Source organism: Melozone crissalis, unplaced genomic scaffold (assembly GCF_028551555.1).
Source record: "Melozone crissalis strain CALT ecotype California unplaced genomic scaffold, PUWL_Pcris_2 ptg000018l_1, whole genome shotgun sequence".
Taxonomy (NCBI): domain Eukaryota; kingdom Metazoa; phylum Chordata; class Aves; order Passeriformes; family Passerellidae; genus Melozone; species Melozone crissalis.
Window position 1 is genome coordinate 46,072,878 of NW_026535796.1, and position 23,511 is coordinate 46,096,388.

General features: G+C 39.1%; 1 protein-coding gene across 3 annotated transcripts in view; it reads left to right on the plus strand.

The window, feature by feature from the left end:
- The first annotated feature begins 43 nt into the window (after window positions 1-43).
- The window catches only part of TECPR2 (tectonin beta-propeller repeat containing 2), a 43,079-nt gene continuing 19,611 nt past the window's right edge, over window positions 44-23,511 (plus strand). The window contains exons 1-16 of one of the 3 annotated variants that reach the window (XM_054275477.1): window positions 44-123; window positions 2,405-2,553; window positions 5,622-5,906; window positions 6,016-6,144; window positions 6,544-6,675; window positions 7,606-7,763; window positions 8,858-9,170; window positions 9,962-10,094; window positions 11,361-11,825; window positions 12,437-13,434; window positions 14,769-14,952; window positions 17,124-17,297; window positions 19,424-19,604; window positions 21,060-21,201; window positions 22,410-22,650; window positions 23,399-23,488. In XM_054275477.1, coding sequence (XP_054131452.1) covers window positions 5,673-5,906; window positions 6,016-6,144; window positions 6,544-6,675; window positions 7,606-7,763; window positions 8,858-9,170; window positions 9,962-10,094; window positions 11,361-11,825; window positions 12,437-13,434; window positions 14,769-14,952; window positions 17,124-17,297; window positions 19,424-19,604; window positions 21,060-21,201; window positions 22,410-22,650; window positions 23,399-23,488 — 3,574 coding nt within the window. In that variant the 5' untranslated portion in view covers window positions 44-123; window positions 2,405-2,553; window positions 5,622-5,672. The remainder of the gene's footprint in view (window positions 124-2,404; window positions 2,554-5,621; window positions 5,907-6,015; window positions 6,145-6,543; window positions 6,676-7,605; window positions 7,764-8,857; window positions 9,171-9,961; window positions 10,095-11,360; window positions 11,826-12,436; window positions 13,435-14,768; window positions 14,953-17,123; window positions 17,298-19,423; window positions 19,605-21,059; window positions 21,202-22,409; window positions 22,651-23,398; window positions 23,489-23,511) is intronic. The other 2 variants (XM_054275479.1, XM_054275478.1) reach the window with 2 other exon arrangements.

Genomic DNA, 23,511 nt, shown 5'->3' on the forward strand with positions numbered 1-23,511 from the left:
GGCCCCGCCCAGCCCGGCCCCCGAGCGGCGCAGGCACCGGGGCCGCCGCCGCTCCGCCGCCTCGGGGCTTGGTGCCGCTGCTCCCTACCGCCCTCCCTGAGCCGCAGCCCGCGCCCCGGAGCGGTGAGTGCAGCCGCGGAGCCGGGGGGACCCCTCAGGGCCGGCCCGGTCCCGCTCCCCTCCCCGAGCGCCGCCAGCGGGGCCTGCCGCCTGCGGGCGCCTGTTGCGGGCGGCGCTCCCGGGCAGCGCTCGGTGAGGAGACTCGGGGCGGGCTCCGGCGGCTGCGTTACCCGGGGCGGCTGCGTTACCCGGAGGGGCTGCGTTACCCGGGGCGGCTGCGTCGCCCTCTCCTTGCCGGGCTCTGTGTCTGGGTGGTAAATCCGGCATAAGCCGAGGTAAAGCCGGCGGGGAGGCGAGGCAGCCCCATGGGTGTCCGGCCGGGAGCCACGGGCTCTGTCCCCCTCTGGCAGAAGGTGCAGCCACACAGGTGCGGGAAGGCACCTGGTGGGAAGGAGAGGTTTGAAACATATGTGTGTGTTTCAATAAAATATGTTTAAGTTGGGGAGGGGGGGGGGGGTTTAAGACAAGCGGGAATGACTTCACAGTGAAAGAAGAGCAGGTTTATGGTAGGTACTAGGAATAAATTCTTCACTGTGACAGCAGCGAGGCGCTGAAACGCGTTGCCCAGAGAAGCTGTGGGTGCTCCATCCTTGGAAGTGTTCGTGGCGAGCTTGGAGGGAGCTCAGGGCAGCCTGGGCTGCTGGAAGGTGTCCCTGCCCATGGCAGGAGGCTTGGAGCTGGATGGTGTTTAGGGTCCCTTCCAACCCAAACCATTCCAGGATTCTGTGAAGGTCTCATAGGGTGTCACAAGACCATCAGCTGGATTTTCCCATCTCTATAAGGATGTGCAGTGATTGTAGGTTCCCCTTTTCTACCCTTTCCGCATCGTTCATCCAGATTGTTTGTTTTGTTTTGTTATTTATGTCACAGAGAAACAAAATAAACCATGAGCCATGTTATAAATGGCAAATGTAGTTATTGGCTTTTGCATTTATATATTTGCTTTTGCAAATTATTGATCACAAAGATTTTGATATAGTACAATTGGTAATTCCTTTTACCTGCTTTTTGGTATAATATAACCTGTCAATTTATGCATGTACCGTATAGCTTATATAAAAAATAGTGTGATCAATATATATCTTAGGTCTTAGCATAATATTAAAATAAAAACTATGTAATGTTAAAATGCTTTTTTTTGTGTAACTAGCTCAGATAATGGTGTGAAACAGCTATGTGGTTTCTCACATTTGTGGACCATCTTACCTGAATGATAAGATAACAGTGACGAGAACCAGGACACCAAGAGAAAAAGTTTGCTACTGACCCTCTGGTTATTAGGAAGTGTCAAAACAACAGAATGGAGCCTCAAGAAGAAATAAAATATATTGATTTAATCTACAAGATGGCATGCAGACAAGTTAAAGGTTAAAGCCAAGCAAAAGAGTTCCTAAACTCACAGGAATGTTTGAATATGTGTAAACTCTTATGAGTATTTATTTATCCCCTGTAATGTAACAGTATGTAAGAACACTGTGTTAAGCTAATTGTGTGTTTTTGGCATATTCCCAAACACTCCAGTGCTGGATATTGTCCCTTTTATCCCTTATTAAACTTTTAAAATTTCAGAGAGTGAGCTCTGTTTCTCACAAGGTGAAAATGCAACATGTAATGAATTGTGTAAAGCCAAGTGTGAGTTAATCAGGTAACCATGACCTGTGTGCAGGGCACGTGAAGCAGATTTCCTTTGGCAGGGTGTGTGTTTGTGTGCTTTGCTCTGCAGCACTGTGCTGTGAAAAGCTCTGGAGATGTGACAGAGGGGTAGCCTGCTCTGGGGCCGCATGTGGGAGAAGTATGAGAAAAGAAAACTGCTTTTCTCTTTAGCTGGCAGGATCTAGCTGAGAACAGAGACTGTTGTGTTTAGCTGCGGTCATATGGGAGTTTGTCTGTGCTCTGAAGAACTTACATTTAAGTTTTAATGTCAAAGATTTTTTTTAAATGGGGCTGTTGTCCCTCTAGTACAAACAGGACCCTTGGGCTCAGAGAGATGCAGTGACAGCTTTAGTTTCCTGCAGTCTGTCTGTGGCATATCCTGGCACTGAACCTTTGGGCACTGCCTGTCTGCTGAACCACAGGATTATCTCTCACTTTAGTTGTCTCTGTTAGGCAGCATTGAGCCTTATTCCTGTTTCTAAGACCAGGGGAAAAAAAAAAATTAAGAAGCTATTTTTCAAAGCATGACCTTGAATGCAGTGTTTAAGAAACTGTGAAGTCTGAGAATTGAGAAGGAAGGACTCTGGTGATTGTTTTTGATGTGGTATTTCTCTCCACTCTATCTCTGCAGGACAGCTGCTTAGCACCAGCTGCCTTGCCCTGTATGACTGTTGTGTGCTTCAGAAAAACTGTGGCTGATACAGACTGAACACATGCATCCACTTCCAAAATCTGCCTGAGAAAATAGATTAGATCTGCTGTTTGCCTTTGATTAATGAGGTAGGAAAAACAGATAACAATTAATCCTAAAGCTGTTACAGACTACATGTGATACACAGCTGTTGTTGGAGGGATATTAAAGACTTCAGGCTCAAAAGCAGAGAATTGTGGCGTTTGTGCAGATGTTTTGAATGTATAGGCCATATGGGAGATGTTCTAGTCCCTTATACATTTGGTTAGTGTAGATAAAATTCCCTAATATTAGTAGTATTTTTAATAAAAGTATGGTTTTGAGTTTTCACTTACATGTTTTTACACAATCAATGGAAGTGTTTTGTTAGTCTGTAAATAGCTCAAGATGAAACTGATTTGTGTGCAATGTCAAGAAATTATAGTTCATTGATAAATTTTCCTTTGTTTTGATTGTACAGGATTATTGGGTTATAGAGAACAAAATCTTAAATTTTTTTTATTACTTTGCCATTAGAGATTGTATATAAATTTTATGAATTTTATTTTAGCCCTTGCCTATCAGCAGAGTTTTCAGATTTAACTTAGTATGTGACAAGAAGTAATTCCTCCTATGGTTTTTTGTGTGTAGGAAGAAAAACCCCTGTCAAACTTTCTTTTTTTCTCTTTTTTAAAATTAAATGTAAATTTCCAAAATGTGCATCAGGTAGCAGGTAGGGTTATTGTGGAGAAATGAGGAAGAGTGTTTTTCCAGATAATAAAAATTTCCACATTTCCAGAGCTGCTAATCAGTTAGTCTATTTTTAATGGTTTAGTTAAGCTGGAAGAATAAGTGGTGGAAACTAAGAAAGAGGGTGAATTCTGAGGGCTTGGAAAGTCCTCTAGCAACTGAGGAGTGTGAGATGGTTCCAGCTACAGGAGCAGCTTTGGATGCTGACAGATGTAAATTGCAAGAGTCACAAAGGGGACTTAAAACCCAAAATAAAATATGTAGAATTCATGAGGCAGTGGCTGGGTAGGGGTAGAAGTTGAGGTTAGACAGAGGAAGATTAGAAAATGTGAGACTCAGGACAAAAACTGGATTTTATTTTTTATTTTATTAGGGAAAAGAAAGAAAGACCATTGACTAGTAAAATTACTAAAGTGGCAAAACAGCACATTTAGAGCAGCAAATGAGACTTTAACAGTGGATTCTTTTAACATTTGGTTGACTGTAGATAGAAAGCAAAAAATGCTGAAGGAAGGGGTAGGATACTTAAAATACAGATAGGAAATCAATGGTTTGTGAAAATATTGTGGAAGTGTCATGATGGGCTAAGGTTATCTGTTAACTTAGTAAACATCTCTGAAAGGAACTCTTCATTTAGAAATAGTTTGGACACGTGTATCACCTGGTCTTTGTGATATTTCATGAAATCCATCATGACAGGTTGTAAACATTGGAGAGAGTGGAATTAATTTCTAAACTCTAGCAAGCAGTAAAATTTACCACACTTAGGAACTTCTAGCAGTTGGTGCTAGTGTAGCTATTGGCAGTTTTTGTAGCAGATAAAATAGAAGCCCAATAACCAGTTTTTATTCCTGTGGTCTTGTCTATGACATGCATGGGCAATGTCCTGCAAACGGTCCCTGTGGCCTTAGTGCAATTTTATATTGACAGCAAGTGTGCAGGGCCCAAAGTGTATGTGCTGAATGCTCTTGCACAATAACTGGAATTGTTGGAAAACTGAGGCACCAGAGTCTTTCACAGTAATGGAGATATTAAACTAGAACAGCTTTTTTTTTTTTTTTTGTCTAGTTTAGTTGATACACACCGCAAGCAATGTATTGCTTATAAGCTGCCAAACAAAAAACATTTTCCATCCTTAGAGAGTTAAAAACAAGGCACAATAGGATATATCACAAATTGCAGTAGGAGTAGTTCACAGAGTAATTGTGAGCATTTGGAAGCATTTCTAACTTCAATTGGCAGATCTCCTTTTTTTATTTCTCTAAGGAAGTTCTAACTGTGCTGAAGCTAAAGAAAATCTTCAGTGCTAAGATCTTAAACAACCGTCAAAAACTTTCCTCAAAATTCTTGTGTTGGAAAACTGCAAGACTCTCTACCATTCTGTTAACTGCACTTGTTCATAGCAAAATAAAACTTGAGGAGTGAAGGCTTCTTTTCTTTTCCATGTTTCAAAGTCACCCATGAGGAGAAGTAGCAGCTACTGCTGCAAAATGTTCTTGTCAAGGCTGTAGTGCTGAGAAAAATTGCTTGGTTTAATTAAATTTTTTGAATATTTTGTCGTTCCTCCTGATCAACTTTTTCTGCCAGTATGCTGTTACTGTGATGAGCTCTATGTTGTTTTTCTTGGAGAAGGCAAACAGACTCTTTGTTTTTGTTATTCATAGATATTCTTCCCTGTGTATATTTACAGTATTGCTCACAAGCATGAAATTATTTTCTTATCCATAAAAGGAAACCTGGACATATGGTACTTTTTTCCTGTTTGCTCCTTATCTTTCTAAATTCAGTTGCTACATGGATATTTTCCTGTGTCTGTCAAAATAGGAGTTTTTAAGTTTTTACTCACCCCTTTCTTCCCACATTATTCTAATTTTTTGGTTGCTGTTTGAATGTATAGCAGATGTAGCTCTAGCTGAACTGCTTCTCAGCTGTGTTTTTTCTTGGGCTGAGGGGCATTAAGGAGTGGAGCACAAATGTTGGTGTGTTGTTTTGATCTTGGAACCCTGTAATATCCCAGGCTCTTGGGCACTGGTTGGATTGAAGGTAGAGGCTGCAGAAGAATGAAGAAATACATCACATGGATTGTTCAGTGTGAGAGTCCTTATGGCTTTTTCACTAGGCAGATGAAAAGAAACACTGCCTTCCAACTCAGCTTTGACAAATTTACAGATGCAAGGAAAAGTGGTTATCCCGTATTTAGTGGTTACCATACACCCTTATATGTTAGCTGAACTTAAGGAGTACACATTTTGGTAAAAAAAAGTTTATTCTAAAAATAGGTTACATTCACTTCAAGAGTTTAACTTGCTTTTTCTTTATGCAAAGCAAAATATGAGAATTTTTTCTTCGTTTTTTGCTAGATTGTGGCTGTTACCCTTTTACTCTCTCCACACAAGTCAATGACATGTCTTTTGCTTTTGTCTTTCAGATTTCCTTATGTGGTCATGTAGATGTATTTATTTCAGCCTTAAAATTGCTGATGCAAATCCTTGCTATGGCATCTGTGGCTTCACCAGTTATATTTAAGGAATTTTGTCCCTTGTATTATCTCCTCAATGCCATTCCTACAAAGATCCAGAAAGGCTTTCGCTCCATCGTGGTTTACCTGACAGCACTTGATACCAATGGAGACTACATTGCTGTGGGGAGCAGCATTGGAATGCTTTATCTCTACTGCAGACACATAAACCAGATGAAAAAATATAATTTTGAGGTAAATACTAGCTTTTACTGTTGTCTTCCAATGAAGCTGATTGCTCTGAATTGAGCTCTCTGTTGGTGTCTCATTAACTTTGAGTTCTTTGTATGGTTTGTTTCAACAGGGGAGGTGTGAATCTATAACTTTTGTAAAGCTGTTGAGTTGTTTTGATGATCTGGTTGCTGTTGGCACAGCCTCAGGCAGGGTTGCAGTTTTCCAGCTTGTGTCTTCATTACCTGGAAGGAACAAACAGGTAAATATTTTCATTTGCCTAAATCTCTGTGAGCTCTAGTATGGCCAGTTCTAGTACAGTGTTACTGTGATCCTATGTAAGAGTTACACCCAGCCAGTCTTGCCTGATGAAAAAGCTGTGAATAAGTTTTAGGCTTCATATGTTAAGCTTATAAAACAATAATATTAAAGCATGCTTTGCATTACAAAAGCTGTATTTAATCAAATATGTTTCTGAGAGATTTCTCATGTTTGTATTATCTCTTTGGTGGAGGGGGGTTTTCTGTGCTAAATAAACTTTATAAGAACCTGCACTTTTGTACTTGATCTCCAGTTAAACCACTCAGGAGTCACTGAATAGGCTTTGTGCATCCATTTTCTCTTCAGCTCATTCTTCTACTGCTTTGTTATTGTTTCACAGCTTCGTAGATTTGATGTTGCTGGCATCCACAAAAGTAGCATTACAGCTTTAGCTTGGAGTCCCAATGGAATGAAATTATTCTCTGGAGATGACAAAGGAAAGATTGTCTACTCTGCACTAGACCTAGACCAGGTGGGCATTTGTTATAGGGATCTTAATTCACATTTGCAGTTTCTGAAAGGTTTCTTGTGTGTTTAAATATTCAGCAGGTACTTAATTGCTCAGTGTTATGGGTTTGGCTGGATGGCTTTATTGGTATGTGTACACTTGGCCCAGTGTGTGCACACCCAGCAAGGCAACCACTGGATATCCTTCAGAACTGCCTTATCATTTTTAAAAAGTAATGCATTATAAAAGAAGTAGTAATCCTTCTCATTTTTCATGAAATAACTATCAAATCTTTCTTCAGCTTTCAGGCAGTACTTTCTTTTTTGTTTGGAAGGGATATTTTTGACTGATGCGGCTCTGTTGGTGAAGTATTTCTCCCAGAATTGTTCAGCATCTCAGTCTAGAGTATAGAATGAAAGTAACATTTGGGTGCTGCTAGCTGTGTGTCATGTTACCAGTAAATGGAATTTTTCTCACATCTTGTTAGTTAATACAGACCTGAAATGTCAACAAAATTAATGCTAACTTGAATTTTTAAATGGGAGAAAAGTTTAAACCACATCTGTCCTGATTTATCTGTGATTGTCCCTCAATTTGGTTTGACAGAAACCACCAAAAGTAATGATTGTCTCAGCAAGGCACGAGCTGGCAGTGGGGAAGAGGGAAGAAAATGTGTCCTAAAGTTCCTGAAGGTTCTGTTGATTTCAAGAGCAATGTATTAGCTAGTATTCCAAGAGAAACTACATTTCATAGTGTGTCACACACAATCTAACTCTCCTCTTGCCTACCATAAGTGTGTATTCATTAATTGAATTTCATGCAACAGGAGTTCAAAAGCTTTTTGTTTCTTTTCTTTTTTTCTCTTGGGCTCACAAATGTATTTGAATTGTTAGTTACCGCCTTGCATTTTTAGGAAGGTTTGACTCCTGTGAATTGTGTGTTTGTCTTTGACAGGGTATTTGCAACTCCAGCCTTGTATTGGAAGAGCCCTCTTCGATTGTGCAGTTGGATTACAACCAGAAGGTGCTGCTTGTCTCTACTTTACAGCGGACTCTGCTTTTTTACACAGAAGAGAAATCCGTCAACCAAGTTGGAACACAGCCCAGAAAAAAGTAACCCTCATAAAATCCTGATGCAGGCTCATCTATTAATTCTTGCAAGTGAATTACAGACAGAGTCATCTAGGCAGTAAGATTAATACAGCACAGCAGTCTGGTCATAAAAAGCTAGTTACCATAGCTGTGTGGGATTGAACATCAATGGCAATTACACCTATTTAGAAAGTATGTGGTTGCAAGTATGTCACGATCATATTCTCAAGGCACTGTTAGGCAAAAATATTTAAGATGTTTTCTCATTTTTTAAACTGAAAACACTGCCAAACTTCCCCTGCCATCCCTCTTTGTTTGCTGTGACTTGCAGTGAGCAGGCATTGTAATCAAATCTGTCTAATGGGTGATGTAATATTTAATGCAAAAAGCAAGTCATCATCCCTGGTTTTCTTATACACTGAAGTGAGTTAACGGGGAGAATGTATAGTAAGCACTTCAGTTTGAGTTGAAGACTAGGAACCTCTTTTGTGGCTTTGACATCTCCTCTTATGTAATCCCTCTCAAGTAAGGAAGAGGGAACCCGGTCATGGAACAGCAGGAGTGACTGTTTCTCTTAAGGAGAGGAAATTTACCCTTGAAAGATGGTTTATGATGTATCTTTCAGGGCCATGAGTAGTAAGAGGAATACCAAGGTCCATCTTATATGGAAGGGTTTTCTTGGATGATAGCAATGGTGTTTCTGTGAAATAAAGGGTTTAACAGCTGGGGTCTGTTCTGTGCTTCTTGCAAGTAAAGGCTGCTAGTCCTTAGCATTAGTTTGTAGTGTTTTGCTTGTTTTTTGTAAATTCTGGGGGAAGGAAGAGTGCATAGTAGGATCTTTTTGAGATGGACAGAGTGGCATTAAGGCTATGAAGCTTATTAGGAGGAGTCATTTAACTTGCTTTGCTGATGTAGTGTCTGACATCCAAAGCTGAGGGGAGACTTGTTATTTGGAATTACTGCTCTTTTCTTACTGTAACTAAATTTGTACTTCAGATGTTTGACTGGATATTTTAATCAAAGACTTTTGATAATTTGTGAATTTATGCCTTTAGTTTTTAAATTGTTTCAAAGTTAAGTATATAGCTTTTAAAAGAAATTCTTTTGCATTTTAGCACTGGCAAATTTGGAGCATGTTTTATACCTGGCCTGTGTAAACAGAGTGACCTGACACTATTTGCTGCCAGACCTGGGCTTCGTCTGTGGAAGTCTGATGTTCATGGGACTGTTCAGGCCACATTCATATTGAAGGATATATTTGCTGGAGGAATAAAAACTTTTGAACTGTATCCTCGTTTAGAACCACCTGACAGAGGAAGTTACAGCTCTCCAGAGAAACACCTCGGGCTTGTCTCATGCTTTTTCCAAGAGGGATGGGTGCTGACCTGGAATGAGTACAGCATCTATTTACTGGACACTGTGAACCAGGTAGATAAATCTTGTGGCTGCATATTTTGTTTCTTCCTTGTTTTTGTTCATGCTATGCCATGAGACTCTTGTTTTGGTTATACATTCTGTGGCTGTGATGTAAATCCCTATTTAAAACAAACAAGAATATTTATTGTCTCCCTTCTCAAGTTGTCATTGCAATGATATACTCACCAAATAGCTCAGTATGTTGTTTATGAAAATTACATATATTTAAAGCTTTCAGTTAAGGTTTTAACATCATAATTAATTCTGACACTTAGTGAAACATATAGAAACCCACAGTCTAGGAATTAGTGCAAAAAGATATTTTAGGCCTATAAAATGTGCTTGGAACTATTTATTCTTCTCTTCTACCACTGCTGGTGTCTGAAAAAACGATGTATTACCTTTTATTTGGTATACAGTGAAGTGTTAGCTATTTTGTTGTCTTAAAAACGCATATGAATGCAGATACAAGCTAGTATATTTTTATCTAAATGATATTAAATATTCATACTGTGGCACTCTTCTGCCACCAAATTGTATATTGCTTAAGTTGTTATATTTAGTTGCCTTTAGTTGGACAAAGAATGGATCTGTGGAATTTAAATTAGTATAAAAATGGAGCTGCATTAGAGTTCTTTTCTGTTTCTTTTCTCTGTTTTCTTTTTTTGATAAGATAAAAATCTTTAGCCTGTGGTGTTTTTGTTGATTAAAATCCAGAGAATGCTTTTGTTAAGAGTACCATGTTGTGCAAACACTCTGTTAATCTAATGCCAATTATTTCTTTCTCTGCTGACTCTTTACAGGCTTTGATTGGTGGCTTGGAAGGATATGGTGATATTGTGTCTGTGTCCTGTACCAACAATGAGATTTTTCTGTTAAAGGGAGATAGAGACATTATAAGAATTTCAAATAGACCTGAAGGAGTGTCATCAATAGGTTTGTATAATTAGTAAGCTTACTGTGTAGAAATTAGTAAGTTTAGTATGTATAAATTAGTGTGTACCTCATGGAACATGGTGCCTATTGTACATTTTTAATAACAAAAACCCAAAACTAACAAAACTGAAACACATCAAACCTCAGGCAAATCCCTTCAGATTGTTACAAAAACCTGCCAGGTCCTGTAGAGTTACTCATCTGTTCTGATAGGTTCAATTTAGAGATCTGGTTTATCTGCTTATCTGAGCTTCTCTTTTGGCTGCAGTGAGAATGGGGGCATTAAGAAATTAAATATGCTTGCCTTTTTGGAGAGTGGATCAGCATTAACCTAACGAGTCATCTCTAATCTGTGCATTTGGGAGCTCATTCTGAACCATGAAGCAGTCTGGATTCCTGATCATGGTTTAGGATCAGTCTCAACAGCTGAATATGTTGATTCTGTGCCACCTGTCACCAGCCACGTTCCAGGGGAAATCTCAGCATTCCCAGCAATGAAAAAGAAAGAAAGAATTGGCAAATAAATCCAAAGAATGCTCACTAAAATACCAAAAATAATTTGGCTGTTTCATACTTGTTGCCATCTGAGTTAAACATTTATGTTACTAGAACTCTTTAAAAGGGACTACTAATGCATTTAAATACTCCATCTTAGCTTTGTTTTAGCAAAATGCTAATAAATGTGCTATGAAGTCTGATTCAGTGCTGGAAAACTTGACTTTCTTGTCATTGCATGTTGGAAATAGCTTTAGTCATTTCGGTAGGCCTTTACTCAGAAACTTCTAGAGACTGTTTATTAATTTCAATTTTCAAGTATAGTTTGAAAGGAGCCTTTAGAAGTGTATTTTCTGCTAATCACTGCAGTGATTTATCTGGTAATTTTCCTCGATTTTTTTTTCAAGCTACTGAATGTTTGAATGAAGAAGTTAAAGTTATAGGATGGCACTTGAGTGTGTGATAGAATTGGATCTTCCAAGCTGCAGACCTGTACTGTTCTTTTTACAGAAACACAAATTCAGAATTTTGCTAATAGAAGTTTGATACAGGGCTCGGGGGAGGTGCTTTCTTATAGATTAATTTGCAGGGAGTTTATAGTGTGTGTGTGTGCATAGGTGTTTATTTTTAAATGTTGTTAGCTTAGAAATTTTTTTTCATAAATATTCTTTTCATTCAATACTCTCTGAAATTATGCCCATACTCACATGATGCTAGTATTTATACTTGAACTAGTATTTATTTTTTTATTTTTCTCTTGGACAATTTCAGATGTGAATTCAAAATTGTCAAATCCTTTAACAGATACAAGTCCTAAATTGCTGACCCCATCATCAGTAGTTTCATCTGTATCATCCAGCCCTTCAGTGGAAACAGAAAGAAAAATGGTTACTTCTCCTTCAGTGACTGGTGATAAAAATGGCACCACTTCTTCAGTGAGAGATGATCTGGAAACTCCAACACTATCAGAGAAAAGCTTTGAAAGAGTGGGAGACTTGAGCAGTGAAGGCAGGAGGAGGGGCTGCTCTGTGGTGAGTGAATCCCGGAGCAGGAGCAGCTCTCTGAACTCTGTGGACAGCGGCTCGAGCTTTCTGCTGTGTGCAGAGCAACTTCCAGAAGCTCAGAGGGAAGGTCAGCTCTCCTCACAACGGTTCAGCACCATCAGCTCTGAAGATTTTGACCAAGAACTGATTGTAAAGCCAATTAAGGTGAAAAAGAAAAAAAAGAAGAAACAGGGTAGGTGGAGCAGAACTTTCCCTGGCACTGCATGCTGTGAGAGCACATTTCATGGAAGAGTCTGTGTTGGGCAGGCTTCCTGTGTTCTGTGGTGTTGTGCTTCTGAAATGGCTGAGGGGTTGTGGTGGACCATTTCTGTTTAAGATGAAAATCTCCTTTAAAAGTGATAAATTGATGAAGTCTTTTTAAATCTGTTTGGAGTTTATTTCTTTTGTTTTGCTTTATGTAAACATGCTTTGAGTTCTAATGTATTTGTTAATGGGACTACACAGTGGACTCTGTGTCCAGTTGTATGTTGGAATTGTGTAATATCTATTCATCTTGTTCAGAATATTTGGCAATGTCTTTCTTAGCCATCCTCTTTAGTTTCATGAAGTAGTGTGAATACTCAGTTATTTTAATTGTTTACTGTATTAAGACTTTTTTTGGCTTTATATGTATCATTTAATGTTAAAGTTGAAAAAAAAATCAGTATGGTTAAAATTTAGATTTAGCTTTGTTCTTCCTCCAGTTCTGAAAATATTTTAATTTCTTGCTTGGCACTGGGATTTAATAGATTTTATTAATACTACTTTTCTCCTTCTTTTTCATGTGTGTGTGTGTGATAACAGAAAGTGGGACAAGGAGAAACCACAGCTCTCTGGAAGGCACACCCATTTATGAGCGTCAGCTTTCTGGTGACAGTCCACATTCCTTGAATGCAGACTCCTTTTCCATGACTTCCAGCATAATGAGTGGCAGCATTGATCATTTGAGTACTGGATCTCCAGATCAGGAAAGCATGTTCAGCATGGAGTCCCATACAATCTTGCAAGAAGATAATGGTTCAGAAACTTTCAGTGTCCTGCAGTCTCCTGAGTTAGCAAATGCACTAATTAATGAAGAAAATGGAGATGTGGCTGATTTACAGAAACTTCCAAACAGTGACAGTGGCATGGGTACTTCAGCTGTTATAGATCCTTTGACATCTGCATCTCCTCTGAGGCTCACAGAAGACTTGACAAGCAGTGTTGGTGGTGAATGTAATGGTGCTATGGTTTCTGCAAGCAATGAATGCTCTCCTGGAAAGCTGAGCCAGGAGGAGGAGGAGCAGGATTTTCCTACATTGTGTAAAGTAGATGAAGACTTGGATAAAATGAAGCTGCAGGATACTGAAAAATCTTCTGAAGATGCAGACCTTACAGACCAGGTGTTTTTGGAATGTGACAGTATACTTGGTGTCCAGACATCTCTGACACCAAAGGAAAGTGATGAAACTGGTGAGGAAGACCAACAGCAGCTCTCTCTAATCCACAGTGCTCTGTCAGACCCTTCTGCACTCCAGTGTGACATCTCTGACAATGTTCATTCAGATAACTGTTCCATTTCTGGGTGGAATTTTGAAAGTGCAATCAAAGCTAAATGTAGTACTAGCACTGCTGAAAGGGTAGCAGACACTCATGAAAGTAGGACTGAAAAATCTGCCTCAAGTGATGAAGAGGATATTTATGGACATGGATTACCATATTCATCTTCAGAGACCAGCATGCCTGAAGTTGGTGCTGTGCCTGGTGCACAGGATGCAGCAAAGATAAGCCTAGATGAAATGGTGCTGTTAAAATCTGATCAGGTATTTCTTTTTGGTTTAATTGAAGTACCTTTAACCTTAAAAAGAAGCAAAAAGAAACATTCCTGCAGTTACTGTCCTTTATATCTCTAGAAGAGCAATTTTTTAAACTTGATTCAGTACACAAGTAAAATACAACAGTATGTGTTGTAACTCCTAAAAAATGTGATGTATCTGACTTCAAAATGGGTGATGTGTGCTTGCAATGCAGAGAAGCTGTTCTGGCTGTATTATTCCCAGCTCAACAAAAATGCTGTTAGAAACCCATCCATTAAAGAGTGAACAGTAAAACTCAGTCACGCCCAAAGGCTGCTGCTTGTTTGGTTCTCCAGTAGTCCAAATTCTGCATGATACTGTTCCCAAATTCAGCTGACTTTATGAAGAATTAATGCTAATTATCTCACATGGCTGGCTTCTGCTTAGGGATTATTTTACCTCTAAATACTCAGAATAAGGATTAGTCTTTGCCCCCTAGCCAGCAGTAGTTAGTTCTGTTTAAAATGTAGACAGTTTCCTTCTTCTGTTATCCCTCTTTCTTTCATAGTTATTTGTGGGTAATCCTCATAGATACTATAGAAAAGAAGTATTAAAGTTAATTGTAAAATCTGCAAAAGAATCACTGTGACTTTTAGCAGAAGTCTTAAGAAGGAAATGCAGTTTTTGTAGGGTGGAGGAATTGTTTCTTTTAGATCTGTAACAGCCTTGTATTGAGATCAACCAAATACTAATTCATAAAGGTTGAGGTATAAGTTGTTGGTGTCCTATCTACTAACAACTGCAGCCCAAAGTGCAGAAGATTTTTGTTTCAGGTTATGGTATTCTTGCACTCTGTCATGTTCAGAAACCACCCTTGGTGATGTATGCAGTGCTTGAGTTCACTTCATGCAAGCAATCAAAATTTAAGAAAGCAGGCTGTAAATCAGATTTGTGCAAGACATGGCTCCTCTACCATACAGAGAGTACCAGAGCTGGATATTCAGCTGTCTCTGCCCTTCAGCTTTGTTCCCTTTGCTCATCACTTCCTAGACAATGAATAATTTCCCAAACTACAGGCGGACTGTACATTTTTATATACTCCTTCTTTGGAGCTGGATGACAGGTTGGAGGGCTTTATTGTTTTTCTAAATCTGTTGTTTAAGCAGTCTCACTGTGCACATACAGCCTTAGAGAACAGTGACAGATGTAGTTTTATTTCACACAAGGCAAATTTATTCATTGATTAAAGTACTTTAGTTCGGTTTCTTTAAAATCAAAACATGGGAGCTGCTCTTCTTATATACTCATTTTCTTATGCACTTGGAAGACACCTGACACTGTTCTGACTCTACAGTTTTTAGTTTGCAGAGAGCTGGATGGGATACTCTGGCCCTGGCTATGGCATCCTGAGCCTGGTTGTCTCAGAAAAATACATTTGGTGCCTGGACTACCGGGGCAGCCTGTACTGCAGTGCCCTTCCTGCGGCCGGCCTGCGCTGGCAGAAGTTTGAGGATGGGGTCCAGCAGGTGGCAGTTTCCCCCTCAGGTAGGTTGGCTGCTGCTGCACTGTTGCCTTGTAAATATAGAACTTGGAGACACTTGGACATTTTCTTTATTGTTTGTTTTTTGACTGTTTTTTTGTGTTTTTTTTTTTAGTATCACTTATTATTTAATTATATGTAACTTGTCATCTTTATGAGATTACACATATAGTTGAGTGCATATGTTATTTCCACATAGGCAGTTTATTGTTTGTTTGTTTTTTTTTCCAAATCAATTACTTCCAGAAACTTGGTTGTTTAGGGCTTGTTTCATGTAAAAGTAATGTTTGTTTGGATTTCTTTTTGTTTGTTTTTTTAAAAATAGTCACAGTTATATGGCTGCATCTTCACTACCTCTGCATCCCATGTTCTAGTTTAAGTGGCTGTCTTTCTAGCAGGTTCATGTCGCAGACATCTTTTGTGAAAATATTTTCTTTAGGATTTTCCTGCTGAAGCTGAGATGTTTCAGCAACAAATGTAAACAATTGTTATCTGCTGCTATGTAATGCAACAGGTCCACCTGTGATTGGCCCATGTTAGATGTCTATAATTAATGGCCAATCAAGGACCGAGCTCCCTCTGGGACAGAGTTGGAGAGAGCTCCTCTCCTTTGTTACCATTCTTGCTATTCTATTCTTAGCTTAGCCAGCTTCTGAAGAAGCTTTTTCTTTCTATTCTTTTTAGTATAGTCATAATGTTTTATGTATATATCATAAAATAATAAATCAAGCCTTCTGATCATAGAGTCAACATTCTTGTCTCTCTCATCCTGAAAACCCCTGTGACCACGGTCACAGGTTCACATCGCATTTTGGGAGATTTTCAATATGCATTTCTTTGGTTAAAGTGAACTTCAGAAGTAGCAGTTTAGTGGTAGGCAGAGAAGAAAGAGCTCCTTGTCTATACAAAACCTTGATTTTTGTTGCAGAGCTATAGAAGTTCTTGGCTGTGAGGGTGGTGAGGCACAGGAAGAGGTTGCCCAGAGAAACTGTGGATGCCCCATCCCTGGAAGTGTTCAAGGCCAGGCTGGATGAGGCCTTCAGCAATCTGGTCAAGTGAGCAGTGTCCCTGCTCTGGCAGGGGGGTTGGAACTAGATGATCTTTAAGATCCTTTCCCACCCAAACCATTCTGTGATTCACAATTTTAAAGTTCTCTTTCTTGTAAGTGTAGAACTGGCTTTGTGTATGCGTGGGTTGGTTGATTTGATTTCTTTTTGAATGCTGAAGAAAAAAACTTTAAAGTTTTAGTACATTTGCATATGCATTTGTTCTGGATGGTTGTGAATGAGGATTATGTTGGATTAAAATTTAGCAGGTTTTGGTTATAAACTTGCGTCACTTTTGGCCTTCCAGATTGTTCCAGGGCTGGAGTGAAAATACAGAGTTTCTCAGCCATTTTAATTTCCTTGTCTCCTGCCTTGCCACTACTTTTCTTCACTGTCATCTCTAAAAGCACATGCCAGTCTTCCCTTCTGTCTGTAGGGGAAGACTTGCTATCTGTTTTAAGAAGAAAGAAATTCTGTTTGATCTGTAGCTGAGCTTTGCTATAGCCAAAACAATTTGAGAGTTCTTGTAGTAGGTGGGAGTGTGGCTTCATCCAGCTCAGTGTCTTAGCCTTAAAAGTGGTCCAGCAGGGTCCCTGCAGAAAAGTGAAAGGCATGGCCATGTGTCAGATTTGACTGTGGTAGTTTCAGGCTGCAGTTGTTGGTGGCTCAAATTGCCTGGGCAAAAAGGTTGTTCCTCTGCATTTCTTAACCTTCAATTCACTCAGCTTTTCATGGAACCTGTGGAAGTTTCTAGCATCCCCAGTTTGCCATGGATGTGTTAATGCAGGAGCAGGTTAACTACAGCATGTCAAAATGGAATTAAATGCAGCTTTGTGGAATCATTCAAAGGAAATTAATATGACAATATACTGTTCTGGTATAAGCCAGCAGTTAAGTTTGGAGTTCCATTTGGTTTTCTTTTTTTAAGATATTATTATATATTAAAAGTCAGTTGCTGTTATGGTCTTGCTTTAAAAAAAAAATTGTAAGGGCTTTTTAAACTTTGGATTTTTGCTAATGCTTTTGCTTTGCTTTTCCCCTCCTATTAGTTTAGGTGTAGCTGGGACACATCACCTGTGGCTATTGCAGTAATTATGTGCTATTATGTTCTTTCTTTGCTTCTCTTACAGGGACTCTTCTCTGGAAGATTGAACAGAAGACTAACAAAGCTTTTGCTTGTGGAAAAGTAACTATAAAAGGAAAAAGGCACTGGTATGAGGCTTTACCCCAGGCTGTATTTGTAGCTCTAAGTGATGACACTGCCTGGATTATCAGAACAAATGGAGATCTGTATCTGCAAACAGGTACCTGAATTAATTGCAGGCTCTTTGAATTTTAGTGGGCTGAGATTATTAGATTGCAAGTCTATGGGATGGTGGCAATTTGCTATAAACTTTTATCCACAGCCAGGACATAAGGAAACGTTTTTATCTTGAGAAACACTTGGAAACAGTTATGAGATTTGGTGTAATTAGGAGAGTGGAAAAACCAGTTAGTTCATGGCCACTTGTGTATGCCAAGTGGAGTACATATAGTACAGAGAATTTATGGCATGGGGAAGGTATGAGATGGATGGAGATAAATAGAAAGGGATTATAGAAAATATCAAAAGAATACCCTTGCTTTGAAAGTGGTATGGTGCACTGAAACAACTCCGCCTTAAGTGGGCAGAATAGGGAAAAGTAGATGGTTTGTGTTTTGGAAAGCACAGATCTCTAGAAGGTAAGAGTTACCACCTGATAATGACAGGAAGGTATTCTGAGACAGAAGATGGTGAGGTGCTTTGGGAATACAGACAAGTGGTATGTGTTCTATGTGACAGAGAAAGCAAAGCCATGGGGGAACAGAATGGGCTGTGGAGCAGGAATTGCAGCTGCCTTCTTCCTGCATGTCAGTGAGGCACAAACTGGACAAAGGGGTATTGTAGTGGCAACTTTGAAGTCATGGCCTTAGTTTTAAGTTCTTCAGTGAATAGAAGAGGATGTATTTGGAAGGTGTTATGCAAACAGTATTCAGGCTAATTGCAAGCAGCTTGGATGAAGGATGGTTAGTGTTAGTTGTAAGGTGTTAGAGTTAAGGGAGAAAAGTACCAAGGACTGTCAGGCATGTGAGGCTTGCACAGGGTTACTAAAGAAAAATTACCAATAACATGATGAAGGAATTACTGGTGAATGAACAGGAGGACTGGGTTAAGGGCAAACTGTATAAGACATACACAGGCAGGACACCATGTCTGAGTGGCTATCAAAATTTTTATTTACCTTTTATTTAATTTTGGCACTCTCCTAATTTCTCTTTTACGTTTAGTTACTGTAGCACAATGCCAAAATTATTTGTGATTAAAAAAACTGTTTTAAGTACACATCACTGTTTCAAAGACACTGTATTAATTTTTTTTTTTTTAGTTAAGTGTAGTAGTCCCAGACTAATCAAGTGGCCTGCCTGTGGTCACATGCATACTGCCAACAGGCATGGATAGGGGTGATGGAGAGTAAATTTTGGATGCTAATCATACAGGGCTCTGTGGAGGTTTGAATCAATATTTTTCTTCCCTGTGAGAGATTGGTTTGATTACATCAGCTTACATTCTGCTGTTCTTAGGCTTCCAGATTTGTCTTTTGATGCAAAAAATAAATTCTCAGTATATCAGTCTTCCTAATGAGAGGCAGCCAGTGAAAATTATTGCTCCAGGATCTTTTCATCCCCTTCACTGTCTTGTGTAACATTTATAACAAAAGTGTGTGCTCAGAGGTTTAGAAATGAGTGTTCTTGTTAGTCTAGAATATATTATTCACATGAGTCTGTTCATACTGGTTTTGGCAGCATGAGGAGATGAAACAAAAGCTGTGTCTCCTGAGATGTTTCACATGCAGTTTCCTATGTGTAAATCAAGCTTCAGTGTAATTGTAAAGAAGACATGTTCCTGTAGATTAGCTGTAGAAATGTGTGCAAACTGCCTGTAAATCTAGCAGCACCTCTCTGCTCCTTTCAGTACTACACACTGTGGCATGCTCTTTTGTACTTGCTCTGCTGTCACTACTCACATCAGGTTGCTTCTCTCCCTGGCATGTTTTGGGCAAAAGTTCTTCCATTACTGGCTTTTTCTTTGACTCTTCTGTCACCTCTAATAGAGGTTTTATAAATGGAGATTCCTGGTGCTAACACTAGAGGGAGAAAAGGAACAGAAATGACAGCACTGGACATGCACTGTGCAGGGTGTTGAAGGATGTACAGTGTCTTATTTTTTAGAGGAAATTATTAGTAGTTTACAGAAAGAGCAGTCACTCAAGGAAATTGTGATCAAATGACAAATGTTAGCATGTCAAGGAGATTGCCTTCCTCATTTTCTTTTATTGAGTTGCTTTATCTCTTTCCTTTTTGTTGCAAAAAGCCGAAGTTTATAAAGGAATCCTCATTTTCTGATTTCTAGGCCTGAGTGTGGATCGTCCTTGTGCCCGAGCAGTAAAGGTTGACTGCCCTTATCCACTGTCACAGGTCACGTCCAGGAACAACGTGGTGTGGGCTCTGAGCGAGCAGCGCGCCCTGCTCTACCGCGAGGGAGTGCGCAGCTTCTGCCCTGAGGGCGAGCAGTGGAAGAGCGACATTGTCAGGTAATCGCTGCTGGGATGTGCTGCCCATAGCCTGAGTGACCAAATGATTGTGCTGGAGCTCCCTGATGGTTGGAAAAGTATTGCCTGAGCTCCTGTGTCTGTATACCACTGTATGCGTGTATATATTTACTTTACTTGTCTGTCTGTGTAAACTTCTTCCATCCATCCATCCATCCATCCATCCATCCATCCATCCATCCATCCATCATTGCTATGTAATGAAAGGAATTGTCACAAACAGAAGCAGGTTTAAAGAGGGAGAAAAAATTTTAAAATATCTTTATAATGATTGTCATCATGATTTGCTATTAAATATTCCTTCTTTAATCTGTGGCATAATGGTTTTAAGGAGCTCTCCAGTTTTTTGAGAGGGTTTTTTTTTCTTTTTTTTTTCTTTTTACCTGAGATTCAATGTATGCATTTTCTTGGTCATCCACTCAGCTTCTGCACTCCTTAGCTCCAGATTTTTATAAATACTTTGTGTAGTTGGTATTTAGCTTAGTAGTTGATCCTATGCCCACAGTAGTTCCTCTGTGATAAAGTTAAAAGCACTGAGTTTCTACTGCTGGCTTTGAGAATGTAGAATTTAGTGTCTCTTGTGACATCAGCCTGGTGCAAATTTAGGAAGAAATTCAAGTTCTTGTTATCAGGAGATTTTATCTACTGAATATCCTATTATGAAACCTTGACTTGTGCTACCTCCCAGCCTGGTATTTGGCTCTTGAACAGTCTGAGAAACTACTGTGTCTTTGTTCAAATGTGAAATTTGCTCATACTCTAATAAGTTTGTTTAATAAAAATACCTGCTGATCTACACCTTAGGTACATTTCATGTTCTTGGACTTTGTGTTAAAATTGCAGAAGGCAGTCACTATTTGTTCTTAAATTATCAGGAAAGGTTATCTGAAAGAGCTGGCATTGTTTGCTCCCTTTTCAGTGTCTGATATGATCACCTGACCCTGTTGACTTTCTGAGCTTGAAAATCGTTCACTTATGCAGGAAACTTTCAGTCCTAAATTCAGCATTTATCTCTGTCACATAGTTGAGTTTTCTCTTTGTGGTCCCTGAACTGCAGGTATTGTTCTCAGAATAGGTCAAGGAAGTTGAGGAGATACATTTATGAAGCTGTCTTATCAAAACCTTAAAGAACACAGCTCTTGATTGCTTATTAATTGAACAAAATAGGGCTTGTTTAGTTTTATTGTTATGTATTCAAGTTTCAAATCTTGAGTGATCTTTGAAGGACTGGTTTTTGTTGTACTTGTTGAATGTTTTTTACTTGAATAAAATATAAAGTACTGATTAACTGAAATTTAATGTCAAATGTGTTTTTTAGCTTGGTCCCACTTAATTTCAACCATGTTAAACTATTAGCATTGTAACAGCTTCCTTAAAATACCATTAACACAAATTTGTAATAAGGTTTTTAACATTTTTACTTGTTTGCATTTCCAGTGAAATGCAAGCTTTGGAACCAGTGTGCATAACCCTTGGTGATCAGCAGACATTATGGGCTCTGGATATCCATGGCAATCTCTGGTTCAGGACTGGTATAGTTTCAAAGAAACCACAAGGAGATGATAACCATTGGTGGCAAGTAGGCATTTTTTTATTTTGCTTTCAGTTTAGTCTTTTACCTTGGGTTGATTATTTGTGTTGTTTTCCCACAAGATTCTAAGAAAAAATTAAATTAATAGTACACTTTATTCAGTATTTTAAAACTTCTGTATGGCTGTGGCTGAAATGTCCTTTCTGTGTCTGCTGTAAAGAGGGAAGGAAAACCATCCTGTGCTCATTCAGAGCAGCATTGCAGAAGCTTTCAAGAACACAAGAAATGCTCTGCCAGGTCATAGGATGTGCTGTTGAGGCAGAGCATCAAATCTGGCTGCTGAATGCAGCCTTTTCTCTTGTCTTTTAGTGCCCATCCTTTTCCTTAGCTGGAGAAAATAAATAATAAGTTGCCATACAGAAGAATGTGTTTCACATTTTTCCATTCAGTTGAGGTTTCTTTGAGCCATGTGGAGCAGCTTGCTTCAGCCACAGTTCATGTGGGTGAAACCAACTCAGTTACTGCAGTTATTGTCTGGTATTGATTTGGGATTCCTGACTCTGGTTCCTCCAGCTTTTCTTGTTTTCTCCAGAGATAGGGGTGGGGAAGAAGGGAATATAAAAACAGTCTTACAGAAAATTTGTCAACATGCTACCTTAGTTACAAGAATTTTGGTCTATGTGTATGTATAATCCCTTTTTGCATGGGAGCATCCTGAGTAGCTTGGCTTTGAGGTTATTGGTAAACTGCTGCTCTTTTTATGTTCTTAGACATTTTATTCCTTTCTAGGAGTATCCCAGAGTGCTTCAAACCTAGCTGTCTGTGACAGAACTTGGGCAATTACTTATTTAGACCTCTTTCTGCACTGTGAATTAAAGTGTCCATGAGGTAGTTGCAAAGGAGTATTGCATTCAAGTTTTTGTCATGTGGTTTGAATTGCTGCACTGTGCACATTTCTCTTCCTTTGGGAAATTGAAAATTTACCTCTTAGTTTGGCATGTTTTTAGAGGGACACATCCTAAAACAAAGGCCTATCTTAAAATGCAGATTTCTAAATTGATTGTTGGATAGAAAAGGGTTGTAAGCTGGTTTAGTACTGATTTTGGCTTATTAGCAAGAGAATCACTCAAAATGTACCATTTTTACTTTTCTTTTCCTACACTTTGAAATCTAAGAAATCTTCTGGTGAAAGATTGTGCAGTTCACCCCAGAGCTTAACTAATTATCATGAGCACTTTTTTTTCTTTTTCCCCCAGGTAAGCATCACTGATTATGTAGTGTTTGACCAGTGCAGCCTGTTCCAGACCATAATCCAGGCAACTCACACAGTGGCAACAGCAGCTCAGGCACCTGTGGAGAAGGTGGCTGACAAGCTAAGAATGGCATTTTGGTCACAGCAGCTTCAGTGTCAGCCCAGCCTCCTCGGAGTCAATGGCAGTGGAGTCTGGATCTCTTCAGGCAAAAATGAATTCCATGTAGCAAAGGGAAACTTAGTAGGTTGGTGTGCTTTTGCATCTTTAGTTTTTTTAAGTTAAGAATATTAAGTAGAAGGAAATAACTGACTACAACTCTGTCACCACAGATATTACCCATGGCAAGTCAGGGCAGCTTTAACTTGTTTAAAAATTAAATTAAATTATTCATTAGCATTTGGTCTTAAGTACTTTCTCATTTAAAGGGAAATATTTTTCATGGAAAAGTCATTGTCAACCAGTGAACTGTGCATAAGTTACTGCTTTTAACACCTACATTTGTCTTTTCTCTGGGATAAAGCAATCTTAAGCTGCTGAAGCTATTTTATCTTCCACAGTGGAGTCTGGCTCATGTTCAGTGTGACTGTGCAAGACATAATGTTATGGTTTTATAGTGCTAATCGAGGAATTGCTTTATTTTTCTTGCTACAGTTCTCAGAATAGAATACTTCTTTAGTACATTTCTTTATTTAGATAAACACTAACAATACATCTGAGATATTGTTTAACCTCATCACCAAATTGGTCCCCTGTTGAAGACCATTAATATTCTTCTTTATCCTCTTCTGCATTCCCGGTTTTCTCTGTGTGTTTACATAGGTGTTGGGAGGAGACTTCCCCCTCCCCCTGACAGTATCTTGAAAGATTTTAATAGAAAATTTTGTCTAAAATATAGTTAATAATTGATTGCAAGAGAATTTCTTCTAAATTTGAAATAACAAATTTTAACAAAAAACTGTTTCCTATTAATGCCACTCGTTCTTTCTTTCAAGGCACGTATTGGAATAATATTGTGCCTCGTGGTACTGCTTCTGCCACAAAATGGATTTTTGTGTTGGCTTCCCCTGCTTCATCTAAAGAAGGTTGGTAAATCAACACTGCAGGT